At 35.6% G+C, this 19030-nt stretch overlaps 1 protein-coding gene across 15 annotated transcripts in view; it reads right to left on the reverse strand.

Moving 5' to 3' along the window:
- ATP6V1A (ATPase H+ transporting V1 subunit A) overlaps positions 1-19030 on the reverse strand; it is a 61547-nt gene that overhangs the window by 20821 nt on the left and 21696 nt on the right. For 7 of the 15 annotated variants that reach the window (XM_058295828.1, XM_004475604.5, XM_058295821.2 and 4 more), the window contains 6 exons: positions 9818-9902; positions 8975-9069; positions 4940-5068; positions 2451-2665; positions 2059-2196; positions 1029-1180 (listed from right to left, as the gene is read on the reverse strand). In XM_058295828.1, coding sequence (XP_058151811.1) covers positions 1029-1180; positions 2059-2196; positions 2451-2665; positions 4940-5068; positions 8975-9059 — 719 coding nt within the window. In that variant the 5' untranslated portion in view covers positions 9060-9069; positions 9818-9902. Of the gene's footprint in view, positions 1-1028; positions 1181-2058; positions 2197-2450; positions 2666-4939; positions 5069-8974; positions 9070-9817; positions 9903-16158; positions 16208-19030 lie in introns of those variants that run through there. The other 8 variants (XM_058295827.1, XM_058295819.2, XM_004475607.5 and 5 more) reach the window with 2 other exon arrangements.

Below are 19030 nucleotides of genomic sequence, written 5' to 3' on the forward strand. Positions count from 1 at the left end.
GTCTGGTGGCAGGAAAGCTGAAGGAATTCCAAATGTGATGGGCTCTAATTTCTCTGTGAAAGACCTAAAATAACCAGGTTGAGAATGAGGGAGAAGCAGGTATAGTGTTGAATATCTGAGGCAAGTAGAGAAAGTTTGAAATAGCTATTGTGGAGAACAGGAGAGAAGGATAATTAGGGAAAAGCAGAAGAATGACTAAACAGTAGTGGGTCAGATAGCAATTTGCACTGATTATTTTAATTTTTTCAGCAAGCCAGTGTAGCCCTGGGAAAAGGAGATAGCTGGACTGATTCTTAACTAGGATTTTGCCAGGAGGGTGTAACAGAAGACAAAAAAACAAGAAAATTTAGTATACTGGCAAATGTTCATAAAAACAGTACAGAAGGATGTGGAATCAGGAGACACTGGCACATGACAAGTAAGAAGAGTCAAAGGATAGGAGCTGTTAGTGAGAGAGTAATAGTGAGAACAACTTCAGAAGCATGTTTGAAGGGTAAAAGTTTGTGCTAAGAGTGAGATGTGTATGGGTTTGGTGGTCAGAAGTTTAGGACATACCTATCTCCTGCAAATTTGTTGAAAGTAAAAAGGATATGGTGGAGACTGAGATTTTAAAAGGAAGAAGATGGTTTTTAAGTAGGTGATGAAGAAAGTGGAAAAGACAAAGGATTGAGAGAAACTGTTGGGCAGCATAGAGGCCCAACAGATGTTAGAAATCATTAATTTATAGTGATACCAATTTTAAATCTAGAAATTAAGAAAGTTTATATTATTATGGCACAGATTCTCTTCTGATAACTTAATTTTTTCAGATAGCTTCCTAAATAATCTTTCCTTTTGCAACTGTGAAAAACCAAATTTTCTTCAATGGTTTGAGTCCATAATAAACAGGAGATAAATATATCACTATGATTTCTCTAGATAAAATTTATTATAGGATGAAACATAAGACCTTTATCTATAAAGAAATGAAAAGATAAGCACCTAAAATAACTTTTAAAGGAAAACCATGGGACACAGTTCAAACTTACGGGAAAAGGGCATCAAGGACTCTCTGGCCAGTCAACAAAGGATGATTGGCTGGCAGCTTCTCAGTGACAGGTCGAACTTGACGTACAGGCCATACCTGGACCATGCTGAATTTCTCCTTTACACCCTCAAATTCAAGTTCCAAGACAACATCCTATAAAAGTCAAGCAAGACTTTAAGTACAGTCAAGTGTGTGAGCATTTTTTCCTCTAAAATCAATGTAACCCCAGAACTGTTAAAGATTCCACTTTGGAGGCAGTATATGGATACAGGGAAGAGGATTTTTAATTTTTATTGTAAATTTTTACATACAGTCCTAATTTTCTTAACGAGATGTACTTATTACTATTCTAATGATTTTAAAAAGGTTAAAAGTTTTTTTAGAAAGGGGCATTTAAAGCAATCCCAAAGTCCATAGCATAGCACTGTAGAAATCTATAATTTTGATAATGCATGAATCTGAATTGACAACTTCAAGTGGGGTTCCTCCATATAGCAATGAGTGAACATCTAAGTTAGTAAGTAATTCTAGCTGACTGCCCAGAATCCCAATCATAACGTTACTCTTTTATATGCTACAATGGCCTCCCTCAAAGAAGTATCTTTATATCCATAAGGACCTTTATGTCTATGTATTTGATATGATGTGACTATAAACACTAAAGAAGTTCTAGATGGTTCAAACAAAAAATTCACATCATCCATTTTACAATTATGTGAATTCAAATTGACTATTAAAATTAAAGTCTACTCTATGCCATAAGAATGAGGACTTTAAATAAATGTAGCATTAGTTAAAAAGATAGAAAAATGTTAAACCAGATCTGTCTCCTAAAAAGGAAACAATATGTCCTGCAGTTTATTCCCAAACCCAAGTTAAAACGATTGATTAAAAAAACAGTGAAAGGAGTTACTTAAAAACCAATACATTAAAATTAATTCTATAACTAATTAGAGCATAAAAACTGGGCAAATCTCAAATATTAATATAAATAGGGCCATTCCACTGGATGAAATTTAAATGATACTTACAGATGTATCATAGTTCCCAGGTGGAGCAATGTAAGTTACCGTTCCTCTGTTCCGTGGTGGTAACATAATTTTGTGTCTGATGAGTGAGTTCTCATTGACAATTCCATAAATATCTCCACCAGTGATGTGACTACCAACCTAAGAAACAAATGCATTTGCTGTCTAATGTTCAAATAAATGTCACGTACACTCACCTCTATTGCCATTATTTAAATTATTTTTCTCTCTTATCAATAAAATGTATTTGTTCTATGATCCTGGATTTAAGACAAAGTTTAAACTTTGCTTCTGTAGTCTATTTTTTATTAGGACTAAGAGTACAAAATAGTTCACTAAATATTCATTTCACATTCTCCCACCAACTTTAGAAAATCTTGGTTACACAGACATACCCGTAGGTTTTTGCAAGGTGTAAAATCCCATTTGAGATCTCTGCTCAGAGCAGATACATTTACTCCTCTGGGGATGTAGATGCTCTGGGTCTGACTGCTGATATCTGACAAAGGTCTTTGAATACCATCAAAAATGGCCCCCATAATGCCAGGACCAAGCTCAACCGAGAGAGGTTTACCAGTGCGGAGGACAGGATCTCCAACAGACACACCAGCTAGAAACAGTTGGTTGAGGAAAACTCACTAAAAAACTTTAGAGATACTACAAAAAGGAAATACCACAGAAAATGACACTAAGGTTCTTGGTTCACAGTTCCGTAGTGTTTGAGAAATTTTTTCTTGGTCAGAAGATATATAGGTAACAGTTCCATTTATTAAATACTTAGGTTCAAATAACTTAACAAGTATTTATATCGAAATAACTGAGTCAATACGTAAAAGAAGATACGTAGATTAAAGGAAAAATCTTAATTTCATTCTTAAATAAGTATAATTCTTATGAATTTTTCATACCTCAAAATCATACTTTTACACTGATTTTAGCATATTTGCTTTTTAGCTTAAAACTGCCAAAATCTCAGCTTCATAAAGATATACATCATCGACAAGAATGTAGTGCAATCTAATAATGAAACTTGTTTATAACTTCAACTACTAGCTTACATAGTAGTGTGTGACAAGATGTCAAATATTCCTGTGTTAACCTGAAAAAAGTTAAATTATTCTCTGTTGTCGGATGAGTTTGCTGTGGCTGCCCACAGAGCCTTGGTTTGGGAACCAAGGGGTAAAATCAAACAGAAGTAATGGTCTCTCATTAATACATTGTTTCCACTATATTATTGAAGACTATCAATCTCTTAAAAAGGAAATTAGTACTGAGGCAAATAAATAAAATCCAAAGAATTAAGAAGTGGTTTTGGAAAAGAAAAAGAATAAAACTGCAAATAAGTACATTGAATCCACATGCTCTTACCTATTTGCATAGTAATGTAAAATCATTACAATTTCTATCCCTTTAGAGTAATTTAGCAATATCTATCAAAATAAAATATACATAAACCTTTGACCTAGCAGCCCAACTTTTATGAATGCATACTATTAATTACATGCAACTCTGTTTATAACAGCAAAAAAACAAAATCTCTATCATAAAGGATTGATTAATATACTGTAAATCCATACAATGAAATTCTAGGTAGCTATAAAATAAGAATAGGAAGCTTCCAGTAATTTCTCTGGTAGGAGCTTCAAGATACGTATTTTCATTTCCAATATTTGATTATAAAAATTTTCAAAACTATAGCAAAATTGGAAGAATTTTACAGTGAACTCTCTATCTACCACCTAGATTGTACCATGGACATTTTTACAATATTTGTTTTATCATATATTTACCAATCTTTCATAATACATATATTTTTAAGCAAAAAAAGCAACACGCAGAATAGTGTTTATAATATGCTTTCCTTAGGGTAATATTAGAAGGTAAAACTACATGTGTGTATTTGTAATTGCTCACATATGCAATTAAGAACCTATAAGGATACACAAGGAACTAATGAAAGTAGTTGCATGAGTATGTGTGTATTTTGAAGATTGGCCAGATACAAAGGTGGGAGGGAGAGTTGTCACTGCATACATTTTCATTTATTTATTCTGAAATTTTCAAACCATGTAAAAGATTAAACAAAAGATAAAGTTAACAATAGAAAATATGTTTGATTAGTCGAGATTTCATAGCTACAAAGCTCCTAATTTTATTTAACATATTCACAATTTTGTTTTTAGTTAGCACCCCAGTACTCATGCTGAGAACCAAGTTGTACCAAATAAATCTTGATTACATAGCTTAAGAATTAATACTGATCTTGAGAATCAATCTAAGACATAAATGAGTAAATACAAAAAAAAAGGGGGTTCCTTTCACAAGGATCTCTCCTTTACAAACATCTCCAACCTTAACAGATCTTAAACCTTTATCTATTTTTCACAGAAAACTGAAAATACAGACTATGTTTAAAATTATGATAATCAAAAAGTAAAGATTCCCTTGTGCTAAAACTATAATATAACAACATGTCATCCAGTGCTATTCATTAGAATACAGATCGAGAATGGTGTCTAATTTATTTATGAATTTACTATTTTGGACAAAAACAATGATTGGAGACTTGTAACCAACCATATGAATAAACGTTGTTATTCTGTTTATGCTTCCTTCTATAACATATGTCCCTCTGAAGAAATATTCCAAATGGTTCCTCCTCAAGTTTGTGGACTACTGAAATATTAAGAGCAATGAATGGTGAGAAAATAACACTTATTTTTTAAAAGAAGAGCACGTTTAAACACTTCTGCATAAATCAGGTTTCTTTATAATACCACCCTGTCATGCTTCTGATACTGTTGGTTGTAGTTGCTCCTACCTTTGGCTTAAATCCCTGAATTTTAACATGTAGAAGTGGCAGAAATCAAAGCAAAAAGGATACAAGTTTCTTCATACACCTGGATAGTAGCCATGTCACCCTCCAGTCGAATAATCTCTCCAACCAACTCGCTGTGGCCCACTCTCACTAGTTCATACATGGCTGCACCTGCCATGTTACAGGCGGTAACCACTGAGAAGAACAAGTTTTTGATAACCTAAGACTCTAGTGCTTTTGAATAATAACAGATAATTAAATATCCAATAAATCCAATAACACACCTCTCTCATATATTCATAAGAAAATAAAACTTTGGAACATACATATAGTTTCACATAAAGATTAACTTTTAATATAGGATATACTAGAGATTTGTCAGGCTGAAGAACAGTGTCGGGACACATTCTGATCAAATCAGATGGCTACAATAGATGGAGTAGTGGTTTTTGAAACAATAAAAACACTTTAAAGCTAAAACTGTAACATGAGCTTCAACAAGTTACAAAGTAGTAATTAACCACACAATTATCAGTTTGTTTGACATTTAAAGAAGGTAAGTAAAACAAAGCAAAGCAAAGAAAGCAAAGCAAAGCAACATCTTCATTTACTAACACTTTATACCAATGCTGTTTAAAATTCTTCTGGGACAAGGACCTTTTCATGGTCACCCATAGATGAGCTCCGGATTAAGACCCCCTACTTCTTATAAATATTGAGCCAGAATTTGAACTCATTATTTTGGACCATGTTGTCTATTAAGAAAAATAACTTTTCTGGCAGGAAGAAAAGGTTGTCACATTTTCAGGTATGTGTACAACTAGATTCGTTTTTAATATTTAGCCTTCTGATACAACTGATTAGAACTATACAATAGCTAATATTCAAGTTGAAACTATGAAGTACTAATATTTAATTAACTTGTGTTAGAACCATGAAGACTTATTCATTCCATAATTATTTATTATGAACCTAATAAATAAGAATATTTAAGATGCACTGAAATACCAGAGATACTAAATCATGTTTCATAAACCAAAAGGGATAATGTTTCTCTGTTATCTTATTAAGAACTATATGTATAGAGGCAGAGTGGGCATTACTATCCCCAAATCCTCAAGATTGGGGAATGAACAATAAACTAAAGTAGACTTACTATTATTCTACTATAGACTTATTGTAATTCTAGCAACAGAAGAACTTTTATCATTGATGTGGAAGCAGTGGGCATCAGAGGTTCTGAGGGGAGGGAGAAAGAAAAATAGGTATAATATGGGGGCATTTCTGGGACATTGGAATTGTCCTGCATACCACTGCAATGATGGATACAGGCCATTATATATTTTGTCATAATTTACAAAATTGCAGGGGACAGAGTGTAAACTATAATGTAAACTATGATCCATGGTTAGTGGCAATGCTTCAATATATGTTTATCAATTTTAACAAATGTACCACACTAATGAGGGATGTTGTTAATGTGGGTAAGTGTGGGAGGGGTAGGGAGTGGGGCATATGGGAATCCCCTATATTCTTTAACATTTTCTGTAAAAGTCCTTATGTAGTTGTCCTAAAGACCCTTAAGATTATTAAGGGGAGAAAGGTCTCTCTGTTGTCTTTAGTTTATCTTCTCAGATATTACACTCAGGGATTTATAGCCATGAAGCCATGGTAAAAGAAACGAAAAACAATAAAATGTATAACCTTATTTTCTACGAGTTTAAGCTAGAATGACAAGTCCCTAGTCACGGAAGTTTCCTGGGGAGATATGCTAAAAAAGCTGTAGCTCCTACTACTCCAAATACTACTTCTCATTTCCTAAGTCTTACTGTTATCCATCTGGGAGACTAAGACTTAGGGGGCAGAAAGGACCTCCCTGAACTGCTTTGTTACTAACATTAATACAGACTATCTCTTTATCTGGATAAGTGCAAAATTAAGGCAAATATATTACGGGGGAAAGATATGTGTGAATATTTTAATAGTGGGTTGCCTTAATGTGTATCACCATTCAATTAGCCTTAGTCTAATATCCTGATCTCCTTTAAGATATACATACTGAAAACTTCAATCTGTACTGTTTGCTAAATTTAGATCAGTAAAATTATTCAATTTGGGTTCTACCTACTCAATATATAAGTTTAGATACAGTTTCATAAAATCCATGGATTTTTAAAAAGCATTTGTAAATCAGTAATATAAATAAAGGTGGAAGGAAAAAGGTTTAATAATAAAACTAACTTTAAAAATTACTTTGCCATTTGTAGCAGTTTGATAGTTTATGAATTCCAAAAATAGTTATTGGATTATGTTTAAATAATGATTAAGGCTTTAATTGGGTCATGTCAGTAGGATGTTGAGGTTGGCAGGGACTGACAGAGAAACCACACCACAGAGAAGGGAGGTTGGAGTTTTAATGCTGGAGCCCTGGGAAATAAATACACAGAGAAGTAGATATGTGAGGAAAGAGAAAAGGCTCCATTACACATGGCAGAGGTCCCAGGAAGAGAGACAAATCTGGCCTGATAGTTTACAGCTGGCCTTGTAGAGCGATCAGAGCAGCTGAGCTGGGAGAGAGACAAGATTTCCAACCTACAGCTGATATTGGATGAAGCTGGAACCATGGAGTCTTAAGGGGAAGAGGAAGCCTGAATCCTTGCAGATGTTGGCAGCCATCTTGCTCCAACACGCAGCAAAAGACTTCGTTGAGGGCAGTAACTTATGCTTTATGGCCTAGTAACTATAAGCATCTACTCCCACTACCCTTTATAAAAACCAACAGATTTCTGGTATCTTGCATCAATACCTCTTCAGCTGACTAATACAGCATTTTTCCATTTAAATCTAATATTAATTACAAATTGTAAAGATAAACTACTTATCTGGCTTCACTTTAGAATTAACATGAAAATAATAAAAATAAGAATATACACAAAAATAGAATTAACATGTTTTTAATAAAGTCTTAAAGACTTTTTTGCCTTTAAATTGAACCTAAAATATGTATGACTTCCTTACCCAATATCATATACTTCCATAATTTCAAAAGTATTGCTAATAAAAAGTCAATGCCTAAATTTATCAATTCTTTATTGACATGTGTAATCAAGTGAATAGAAATAGAATGTATAAAGTTTTTCGTTTTCTTACCCTGATGACCTATAGCAGTACCCTCATTCATATATTATCTGCCAAAAATGTATCTGGTTTTATCCATTCCAGAATCTGCAGTCATTTTTCCAGGTGTGAGTTCATCACAGTAGTAAAACTGACGGCAATTTAGATTATAACCTCAAACAATTTTCTTTGACCAAACTACTAGAGCCATCTTTCTTAAGTTTTGCAGCATTGTTATTTAATCTCCTAATAAAATATTTTTATAAAGCCAATTCTAATTAAGTCTGCTTTTTAACAGCAAATTTAGTACCTCTGGTGTACCCCTTGGATGAAGATAAAGCAATCTGAGAGATTAGAAGAGTTTAAAGACCAAGAGAAAGCAAACTACAGCCCACAGACCATATTTGGCCACTACTTATTTCTGTAAATAAAGTTTTATTTGAACACAGCCCCACTCAGCCGTTTCCATATTGTCTATGGCTGCTATCAACCTTACACGCTATAACTGCAGAATTGAGTAGTTACAACAGAAACCATCCAGCCCACAAAGACTAAAATAGTCACCATCTGGTTTTTAACAGAAAGTTTTCTAACTCCTACTTAAGACTGTTAAGGTAGAAAATGACCTCTGAGGAATGATTATAGACAAATTATTTAGAAAATGAAAATAAGAGGCACAGTCACTGACGGTCTTCATTTGTATAAACACAAAAGAAAGATACTGCTTTTACTGTGCCAATAACAAGGAAAAGAAATATAGTAGGTTTATAAAAAAGACACACACACACACACACACACACACACAGAATTTCAAGGGTTATATACCAATGGGAAGGTATTACCAAGGAAACTGTGAACCATTGTGAGTGTGGAATTATATTGGTGTACAGGAACTTGTATATTTCTGCCTCAAACATGCTGAGAAGACATCCAAATTATCAGTTGAACTTAGGGATCCTTACTATTGAGATGATTATTACTTACCAGGTCCTGAGACCCCATGAACATAACCAAATGTGCTCTCTTTGTCTTCATCAGCTATTTTGGGTAGCTTAGAGAAATCCATCATGTTAATTTACCTATGGTAAAAAAAAAAATTTTTTTTAATTAAGTTATAATTACAAACCACAAAGAAACAGACCCAATATGAGTTGTCAATTCTTGTCTTGGTATATTCTTAGGTTATTATTTCTTCTTCAAAGTAAAATATAATGTAAAATTCCTAGTATTAGGTTAAAAGTAGCTCTTTCGTAAATGAGCTACAGTTCTCAAAATTCAGAATTATATTTCACCATGATTTTTATTCTAGAGGAAATACCAAGAAATGCTAGCAAACAGTGTAGTCTTTCAAATGACTTGTCTAGTCCCTGTAACATCTGGTCCCCACTATCTCTCTGAACTCTTCTCCAACTACTCTACCCTCAATTATTCTGATTACACACACCTAACTTTTGCCATTTCTCAAAATACATGTACATTCTGTCTCAGGGCCTTTGTACATGCTGCTTCCTCTGCCTAGAATGCTCTTCTACCAGATATCTGTTCCTATATCTCCTCAGGTTTTTACTCAAATGTCACTTTCTCTGCAAGGCTTCTCTGCCCATTCATTTAAAATTGCAACCTCCCCCCCCACTCCTTGCTTTATTTTTCACCATAATACTTTATACCATCTAATAATTACACATTTTTCATTTTTAGAAATTATATTTGTTATCCATAACCAGTAAGCTCAAGAGGACATGATTGTTTTTTGTTCCCCACTTTATCCCTAATACCTATAATACCGTCTAAACACACAGCAGGTATCTGAAAATATTTCCTGATTACCTGTTTATAATCTTTTCCTGAAAAATTCTCAATTTTTATAGTTTGAGATCTTAGAAATTCACCAATGTAAATATTTCACAAGTATCTGCAAGACATTAAATAAAATTGGGTTTGGATAAAAGTGTCAAATAAATTCGGGGATTATTCTAAACTAGATTTTTCTATTAAAAATTTACAATGTACAGTAGCATATTAAACACTTTGTAGAGTCTTGATTTTAAGCAAGCTGTTTAGCTTGGTTTAGCTATATTATTTGGCAGCTTTTCCCTTTTTTTATTTTTTTAGTGGAACATCTTTTAACATCACACAATGTTTCACACAACAGTTTAAGAAATTCTGACTTAGTTCAACCTCTTTATTTTATTAAATGTGCAATCTTAAAAAGCCAAGTAATGAACTATAAAAGTCCAAATAGAAAACTGGTGAGATCCCAAAGTAAAATGTGCAATTTAAACTACTGCTGTAACTTAATAATTATTGGTGATTTAATTAGGGAGATAAAATACATGTACATAAAAAATTTAAATAAGGTCCTTAACCATTAATAAAGGGTTCCAGATCAATAATAAAGTGCCAAATAAGATACACTTATTTACTAGAAGTTCAAAGATTAGAATGTTTAGGGAAGACAACTTGCAGCTGAGGTAGAATTTGCATAAACTAAGAAAAGAAAAATAGCAAAGGCATTCCAGGTAGGGGAAATAATAAGGACAAAAGAATGGTGATACAATTTTCAAGAACAGTGAACCAGCCGATCTGACTGGAATAAGAAATTTGTATTAGGACAACAGTAAGAAATGAGGAAAAGGTAGATAAGACTAATTTGTGTATTTTAAACTGAATGCCAAGCTAAGAAGAGGACTTCATCCTATAATAAGGAATCACTGAATATTAGAGGTAACTGTTGTTATGAGAAGAGTATTTTAGGATAGTTACTCTTTAACAGATTAAAGGCAGAGAAAAATGCAGGCAAGTTAAGAAGCTGAAAAGCTCTGGAAATAGTTAAGGTTTGAGTGTAAATGGAATTCAATTTAGTAAATGTTTACTGAGGGAAAAAAATATTTCATTAAATGTTTATTGACAAAGGGAAAGGCCCTGTGTCACACTTAGGAAATAAGGGTTGTGAATAAACAGGTGACTATCCCCAAGGAGCTTTAACTACCTTGAAACAACTATACTATAAAGCAGAACGACTTAAGTGTTAAACTGAGATACAAACAATACTCTGGGAACAGAGGAGATCCTGATTCTGTCATGGGAGGAGGAAAAAAGTGTATACTAATTTGAAGTATAGGGCACTGGTAGCTTGAATATAAATTTGTGGGCTTCATCATGGAATTAAAGAGTATAGAAGAGGTAACAATTGAATCCAAATAGAAAGAATAGAGAAAGTAGAAAACCAAGTACTGAACCTTGGGGATTAATTTGGGTAGGCTTTAGGAGTGTTTTCCAATCTCTTTAAGGCCACTGAAGAATCTCTACGGAACCACACTACTCCATGGAACATAATTTGTATCACCAGCCAAGATATCAAGGAATTTGGGAGGGGGTGTAACACTGAAGTCATTAAGAATGGAGTTCTAGGGGAGCGGATGTAACTCAAGTGGCTGAGTACCTGCTTCCCACCTATGAGGTCCCAGGTTCGATCTCTGGTATCTCCTAAAAACAAACAAAAACAAACCAGCAGGGGAGCCGGTATAGCTCGGTAATCTGAGCGCCTGCTTCCCATGTACAAGGTCCCAGTTCAATCCTGAGCACCTACCAAAATAAAAGAATGGAGTTCTGATTTGAATCATTTAATGCTATGGGAAGGGGGGATAGTGGGCAGAGCTAAAAGAATTGATTGAAAAGAGTGGCAAAGAGGGTTTTAACCCTGTCAGGCAGAGATTACTCTCCCTAACCAGCAGGAAGCAGCTACAGAAGAATGAACATTGCCTTTCAGCTCCCCCTTAAGAATAAGGATGTAAGCTCTTTGAGGGGGGGAGCTGAGGCAGGTTAGGTATAGGGAACGAGGGAAGATGTCCTGTCACAGCTTGCATCCAGCAAAGAACATGGTTGAGAGGCCCCACCTAGAAACCCCCTGAGGAAAAGACTTCTACAAAGGACAAAGCTGGAAAGACCCACCAAGACCCTGGCCACAAGGTCCCATTTGGAACTCTTTCCAGGGTCAAGGGAAAGCCCTAGATAACTTGAAACAGGCCTCCCATTGGTCCCCTGTGAGCTAACAGGCAGAGATCATAAAGTAACTAATCAGAAAAGCTGGGGCCATTCCCAACATTAGGAAGGAGGAGGAAGAGGAAAGGTTTTTTTTTTTCAAATGGCACAAGTCCTAATTTATTTATTTATAGGTACCAGGGCCTGGGAGTGAACCCAGGACCTTGTAAGTGGTAGTGGCATGCTGGTGCTCAAACAGTTGAGCTATACTGGCTTGCAGGGAAAGTTTTAAGAAGGCCTATGTCTGTGTATGCAAGCATTAAACCACCTGAGCTGTGCTGGTTCCAAGGAAAAGTTTTTAAAAGGCCTAATCTAGGGCCCCACATGTGTGTCTTACCCTGTAGTATGCCTGCAACCCATGTTTTGGGTTGTATACTTATCTCATTTCTATCTATTTTTCTTGTTTCTTAATAAACTTTTTACTCTTTGCCTAACCTAAAAAAAAAAAAAGAGGGCAAGATTAAACATTAAAACCACATGGAGGAAGTGGATGTGGCTCAAAATTGGGTGCCCACCCCCACATGGGAGACCTTGGGTTTGGTTCCCAGTGCCTCTTAGGAAGATGAGCAGATGCCAGAATGAGCTGACAGCACAACCAGCAATGCTACAATGAGCAGATGCTGCAATCAGCAGATACTGCAACTACCCCAATGAGAAGACGCCACAACCAGCAGGGAGCAGAAGTGACCCAGCAGTTGGGCACTCGCCTCCCACATGGGAGGTCCCAGGTTCAGTTCCTGGTGCCTCCTAAAGAAGACAAGCATACAACAAGCAGACAGACAAGGAAGCCATCTCAGGGCCCAGGGGGGTATGGGGGGATATAAATAAAGAATAAATAATGTTCACATACATATAAAAAAAAAACCATATGGAGATATGCAGGACTTACAAATGAAGAGAACATGATCAGAGGAGCAAGAAAAGTATCATATCAAGATCACAAAGATATCACTGATGAGGTTAAGACTTTCATCAGGTTTGTAATTTGCTGATAAAGATGAAGGTAGGAAAGGGTAAAATTGTGCCCTCAAGGTGTCATCTGGTATGAGTAACTGAAAATATTGGAATTGAATTAGAAAGGAAAAAGTAAACCAAACATTACCAAAATCAGTATCACAACAGAGGATTTTGGTTTCCTCAGGAAGAAAATCATATTAGAAGAAAGGCAGGTAAGAGAAGAGGTAAAGATAAAGATGAAAATAAAGAGAAATTGGTTTACTACAATGTTCAGGATCCTGGATGCAATAAAAGGGGCCATTGAGTAAGATCAGGTATATTAGTTGGGAAATGGGTTGGGCAAAGTCTTCAAAGAAGCAATAAACAAGAATTTGAGGTCCATTTTTTAATCTTCAGAAAAATCAAAGGTTTTCCATGTCAGTGGAGAACTTTACAATCATATAAATTTCCTTCTTAAAATGGGTATTTCCTCCATATCATTCATGATACATGGTCATCTGACTACTAAAGTGGAAGTAGCATGAGATCACAGGTCAAAAGACTTGGAATCACATTCAACTGACATGCTGTAGGAAATCTCTGACAAATCAAAATCTCTCAATACTATGATTTGAAAAAAATAGGAACAAAGCTACCACGTACTCCAGAGAGTTATTAAATTACAAGTTCATTAAATGTTCCTTGTAAAATGTAAAATGCTTGCAATAATTTTTATTAGTAATACTACTATTTGAATAGGGGCTCAATTTTGGAAAAAAACAACATTCTTTTTTATAAATCTTCTGTATCCACAGTTCTGAGTATGTTCCCTCTCCAAGCAAATTCTTTTTAGTGCCTTCAAGTGTCCCTCAAAGGATAAGCTTTTTAAAATCCTACACTCCTGAGTACCCTTCTCTGGAAATACTTGACAAAAGCAATGCCTCTTTTAAAACACAGCAAACAAAATAATGAAAATAATATTCTAGATGTTGTATGAGTAAATACTAAAGGGTATCATTTCACCTGTTTTGGATGCTTCTTTTTATTTAGAGACAGAGACTGATACTTTGAGTCAGGTAGACTGAGTTTTATGAGTTGTGTTTCCAGGCAAATAAAATTATACTTTTGAGTCTTAGTTTCATTGTGCAAATCAATGAGGCTTTTGCAAAGCACCTAGTACTATGCCTAGCAGAAAAGTAATACTCACTGATGACGACTAATTTTACTCTGTTAATGCAGGCTAAGACTGGTTAATTTCTAAGGAGTGCCTAAGTTATTCTTACGTTCTTGTCGCATGAGCCTAAACTAGTCACTTGGCTAGATTTTTTTCCTAGCTATTATGTTTATTTTACCATAACCTTATGTTCCAAAATTAAATAGGTTTTCTTAAAGCATTGATGAAGTAACAGATGCTTTATTATGGATTAAAAATATAATCAAGTAAGATACAAACTCTCCCCTAAGAAGCTTCCAGCCAAGTGGGATAAAAAGACACACATGCAGTTATAATTGGGTGACATGTTCTCACTGGAGCAGCAGAGGCTGATTTAGAAGTGTAAAACAGAGGCACCTAACTTAGATTTGGGCAGGACAGAAGCAACTTAGAGGATAAAGAGAGACATGAAAGATGAATAAGGAGGCAGAGTATATGGTAATGCTTCTGCACAAGTGATGCAAATCTCCTGGGTTTCATGAAGATCTTCTAAGTAACCTGGAGAAACCAACAATTGTGTCTGCTGTGACTCTTACAAATAAGTATTTACTAGTCTCAATAGTTCCACAGTAGAATACCAGTAACTCCACTCTAATCCATATTTTATTCCTCCATCCTGAGGACCCTGAAATGGTGATGTCCACTCCACCTCTGTATCGAGGCAGGACTTAGATCCCACATGGTTGATGGATGTGACTCTCCTGCTTGCAGTTGTAGGCACTCTCAGTTCCCTAATGTGGTGGTTGACCATCTTCACCTCCCTGTTAGCTGACCTGGGTAAGTGCTGAGACTAGTAGTAATGAAAGAAACTGTAGCACTGATGTGGAGAAAGTAGCCACAGTAGTTGCAGAAGGCAGGGAGAGGGAAGAAGAGATGTGATGTGGGGGCATTTTTGGGACTTAGAGTTGTCCTAAATGATATTGCAGGGATAGATGATGGACATTATATATCCTGCCATAACCTACTGAATGTACTGGGGGAGAGTGTAAACTACAATGTAAACTATTATCCACGTGGTGCAGCAGTGCTCCAAAGTGTATTCACCAAATGCAATGAATGTGCCACAATGATGAAAGAGGTTGTTGATGTGCGAGGAGTGGGGGTGGGGGGTGGGGTATATGGGAACCTCTTATATAGATATATATATATATTTATAAATTTCTGTTTGTTTTTAAAGATTTATTTTCTTTCTCTCCACCCTCCACCCCCCACCCCGTTGTCTGCTCTCTTGTGTCCATTTGCTGTGTGTTCTTCTGTGTCTGCTTGCATTCTTGTCAGTTGGCACCAGGAATTTGTGTCTCTTTTGTTGCATCATCTTGCTGCATCAGCTCTCCATGTGTGCAGTGCAACTCCTGGGCAGGCTGTGCTTTTGAAAAAAGCACAGGGTGACTCTCCTTGCTGGGACGTACCCCCTGCTCAAGGGGCACCCTTACACGGAGGACACACGTATGTGGCATGGCATTCCTTGCGTGTGGCAGCACTGTGCATAGGCCAGTTCACCACACAGGCCAGGAGGCCCTGAGTTCGAACCCTGGACCTCCTATATGGTAGGTGGATGCTCTATCATTTGAGCCACATCTGCCCCTCCTCTTATATTTTTTAATGTAACATTTTTTATGATCTATGTATCTTCAAAAAAAATACAATTAAAATTTTATTTAAAAAAAAAGGCACAATACTAAAAAAAAGTATTTACTCTATCTTCCCTTTAAAACTGAACAGCAAGAACCTCCAAATTTATAAGTAAGTATGAGCAATGATTAGTGGAAATCGAATGACTCTGTTTATGATTCAGTTACCTTGTGGGTTTATCTCTGAGCTGGATAATCCCGGCTAACAATGAGAATTTGGGCTTTTTCGTTTTTAGGCATACACTATTAAGTTTACACCCAGAACAGCAAAAACAGCAAACCTTAAGAACACTGGTATCAAAATGATAAGAGAATCGTGAGTTTAGGTGATAATTCTACAAATTTACCTTGAGATGATTTCACCAGATCCTTAAATGTACATTCGTCTGATTAATACTGTTAAATAGCAAATCAAGACATTACTCTTTTTCATAGATGAAAGCCCTTTATTTAGAAAAATACTGTGTTTACCTTAAGCTATTTTGAAGTTCTTTGTGCACTATGTATTGATATGACAAAAAAACAAAAACACTGACTATCAAAGCCAAACCAAAACTGTAAAGAATGAAGCAAAGAAACTTCTTCAAGGAGATAGGCTTACTGGAACTGTCAGTGTTGTATTGATGACAATCTTTTTTTTTTTAATTATATAATTTGTGGATTTACATAAAATACAAGGTTCCTATATACCACCTATTATTAGCACTTTGCATTAGTGTGGTACACTTGTTACAACTGATGAAAGTACATTTTCATAATTGCACTACAAACTATAGTGAATAGTTTAACTACAGGTTCACTGTTTTCCCCCCTTTTGACCACATTCATATATATAATTCAGTGCTGTGAATTACATTCACAATGTTGTACTATCTTCACCACCATCCATTATCAAAACTTTACAATCAACCCAAGTAGAAACTCTCTTCAACTAAAGCATTTCCTACCCCCAACCCAGACACTGGTAAGTTATATACTCCAGATTCTGACTCTAAGAGTTTGCTTATTCTAATTATTTCATAGCAGTGAGATCACACAATATCTGTCCTTTGTCTGTCTTACTTCTCTCAAATGATGTCTTCAATGTTCACCCATGTTTGTCGCTGTATCAGAACTTCATTCCTTTTTACAGCTGAATAATATTCCATTGTATGTATACACCATATTTTGTTTATCCATTTATTGGCTGTTGGATACTTGGGTTGCTTTCATCTATTGGAAATTGTGAATAATGCTGCTACTTTTTAAAAGCCAATGTTAAAAGAAGAAAAACATGATTTTGAGTAATTTAGTTTTCTCTACTCAATTGTGTTTATGAGAGAAGTGGTTGTAAATACATCCTCAAACCTCTTATATTTCAGGATAAAATAAGAAAATTATCAAAATACAAGTGTAAAGTACTGGAATTCAAAGCAATTTTGGCCATTTTCTAATGTTTTAACATAAATTTTTTAAAATTAAAGTTAATAGATCACAAAGAATGTTACATTAAAAAACGTAAGAGGTTCCCACTCCCCACCCCCATCATTTTTGGAAATTGCATTCTTTTAAAGATAAATACATCTCAAAAAATGTTACATTAAAAAACATAAGAGGTTCCCATATACCTCCCACCTCCTCACCCCATAGTTAAATTTTAATATTGGCTCCAGCAACACGGGCCTTTTTACTTGCTGTGTCCCCTGCTTGGAATGCTCTTTCCTCAGATCTTTCCACTGTTCAATTCTTCCTACCATTCATGTCTGCTCAAATGTCTATCACAAGAACCTCTCCCATAAAATAAAGAATATAATTTTCAATATACTTGTTTACTACCTATATCACTCCCTAGAACAGGGTTTCTTAACCATTTTTGTTCCATGGATCTATTTCCCAGTCAGGTGAAAACCATGGACTTCTCACTAAGTTCATATTATACTGTATACTATTTAATAAATATATCACACCCACACCAGCATGTCCCCACAAGAATAATGTTTTTTGAATTTCAATTCAAGCTCATGGACCCCTGCCCCAGAACGTAAGCCTCATGAGAGCTAACAAATTAGTGCCTAGCACATAATAAACTTAGTGAATAGTTGTGAATGATTGACTCCTATGATAGATGCTAATACCAAGTGCACTTTTTAAATGGGGAAACCAAAGCATAGGGAATTTAGCTAACTTTGCCCAAGATCATAAAACCAACAAGTGGTAAAGGTTAGATTCGAACCAAGAAGACTGACTCCAAGGTCTATGCTCTTCCAACATACTCTCCGGCCTTCTAAATTAAATAGGGTGAATTCTAATGTTTACCTCTAAATAATCTTATTTGAGATGCTCTTTCTCAGCATCTGCTTTCAGTGAACCGAAATGGCAATGCCAACTAATGAACAAACTGAATAATCAATACTTTGATAACCTAAAGTTAAATTCACAATTGAATCACTATAATTCCGCCTCCCTCCCCCCATTTTCTAGCTTAGCTACCTGGTAACTATTTTGTAAAATGGGAAAGGGCGCACCCAGAATACAAAAGTGGGTTTAGACCCATTTCACAAAGATGGTATGGAAAGCATAGAAGGAAGCACCTGCCCCTCCCAAAACTGAAGCTAAAGCAAAAGCTTTGAAAGCCAAGGCAATCCTGAAAGGCCTCCAGAGCCACACACAAAAAGAACTGCACGTCATCTAACTTCTGGTTACCTAAGACACTGGTCTCAGAAGATAGCCCAAACATCCTTGGAAAAGTGCCCCCAGGAGAAACAAGCTTGACCACGATGCCATCATCAAGTTTCCCTCACCACTGAGGCAGCCATGAAAAAGATCAAAGACAACACACTTGTGTTCATTGTGGATGTCAAGGCCAACAAGTACCACATCAAACAAGCTGTGAGGAAGCTCTTACAACACTGATGTGGCCAAGGTCAACACTGATCACACCTGATGGAGAGAAGAAGGCATATGCTTGACTGGCTTCTGACTACGATGCTTTGGATGTTACCAACAAAATTGGGACTGTCTAAACTGAGTCCCCTGGCTAATTCTAAATATAAGTTTTCTGACCATAAAAAAAAAAAGGGGGTAGAAAGCAGGTTATATAGAGAATAGGGTGATGTCTAGGCTAACTCAAACAACTATGACTTAGAAATTAGTTCTCCATGCAACCAAAGCCTTGTTTCTATAAGGAACTTGCTCCACATGATTCAACATAAACCTTAGATTGAAATCATCAACAGTAGT

This window comes from Dasypus novemcinctus, chromosome 4 (assembly GCF_030445035.2).
Source record: "Dasypus novemcinctus isolate mDasNov1 chromosome 4, mDasNov1.1.hap2, whole genome shotgun sequence".
Classification (NCBI taxonomy): Eukaryota; Metazoa; Chordata; class Mammalia; order Cingulata; family Dasypodidae; genus Dasypus; species Dasypus novemcinctus.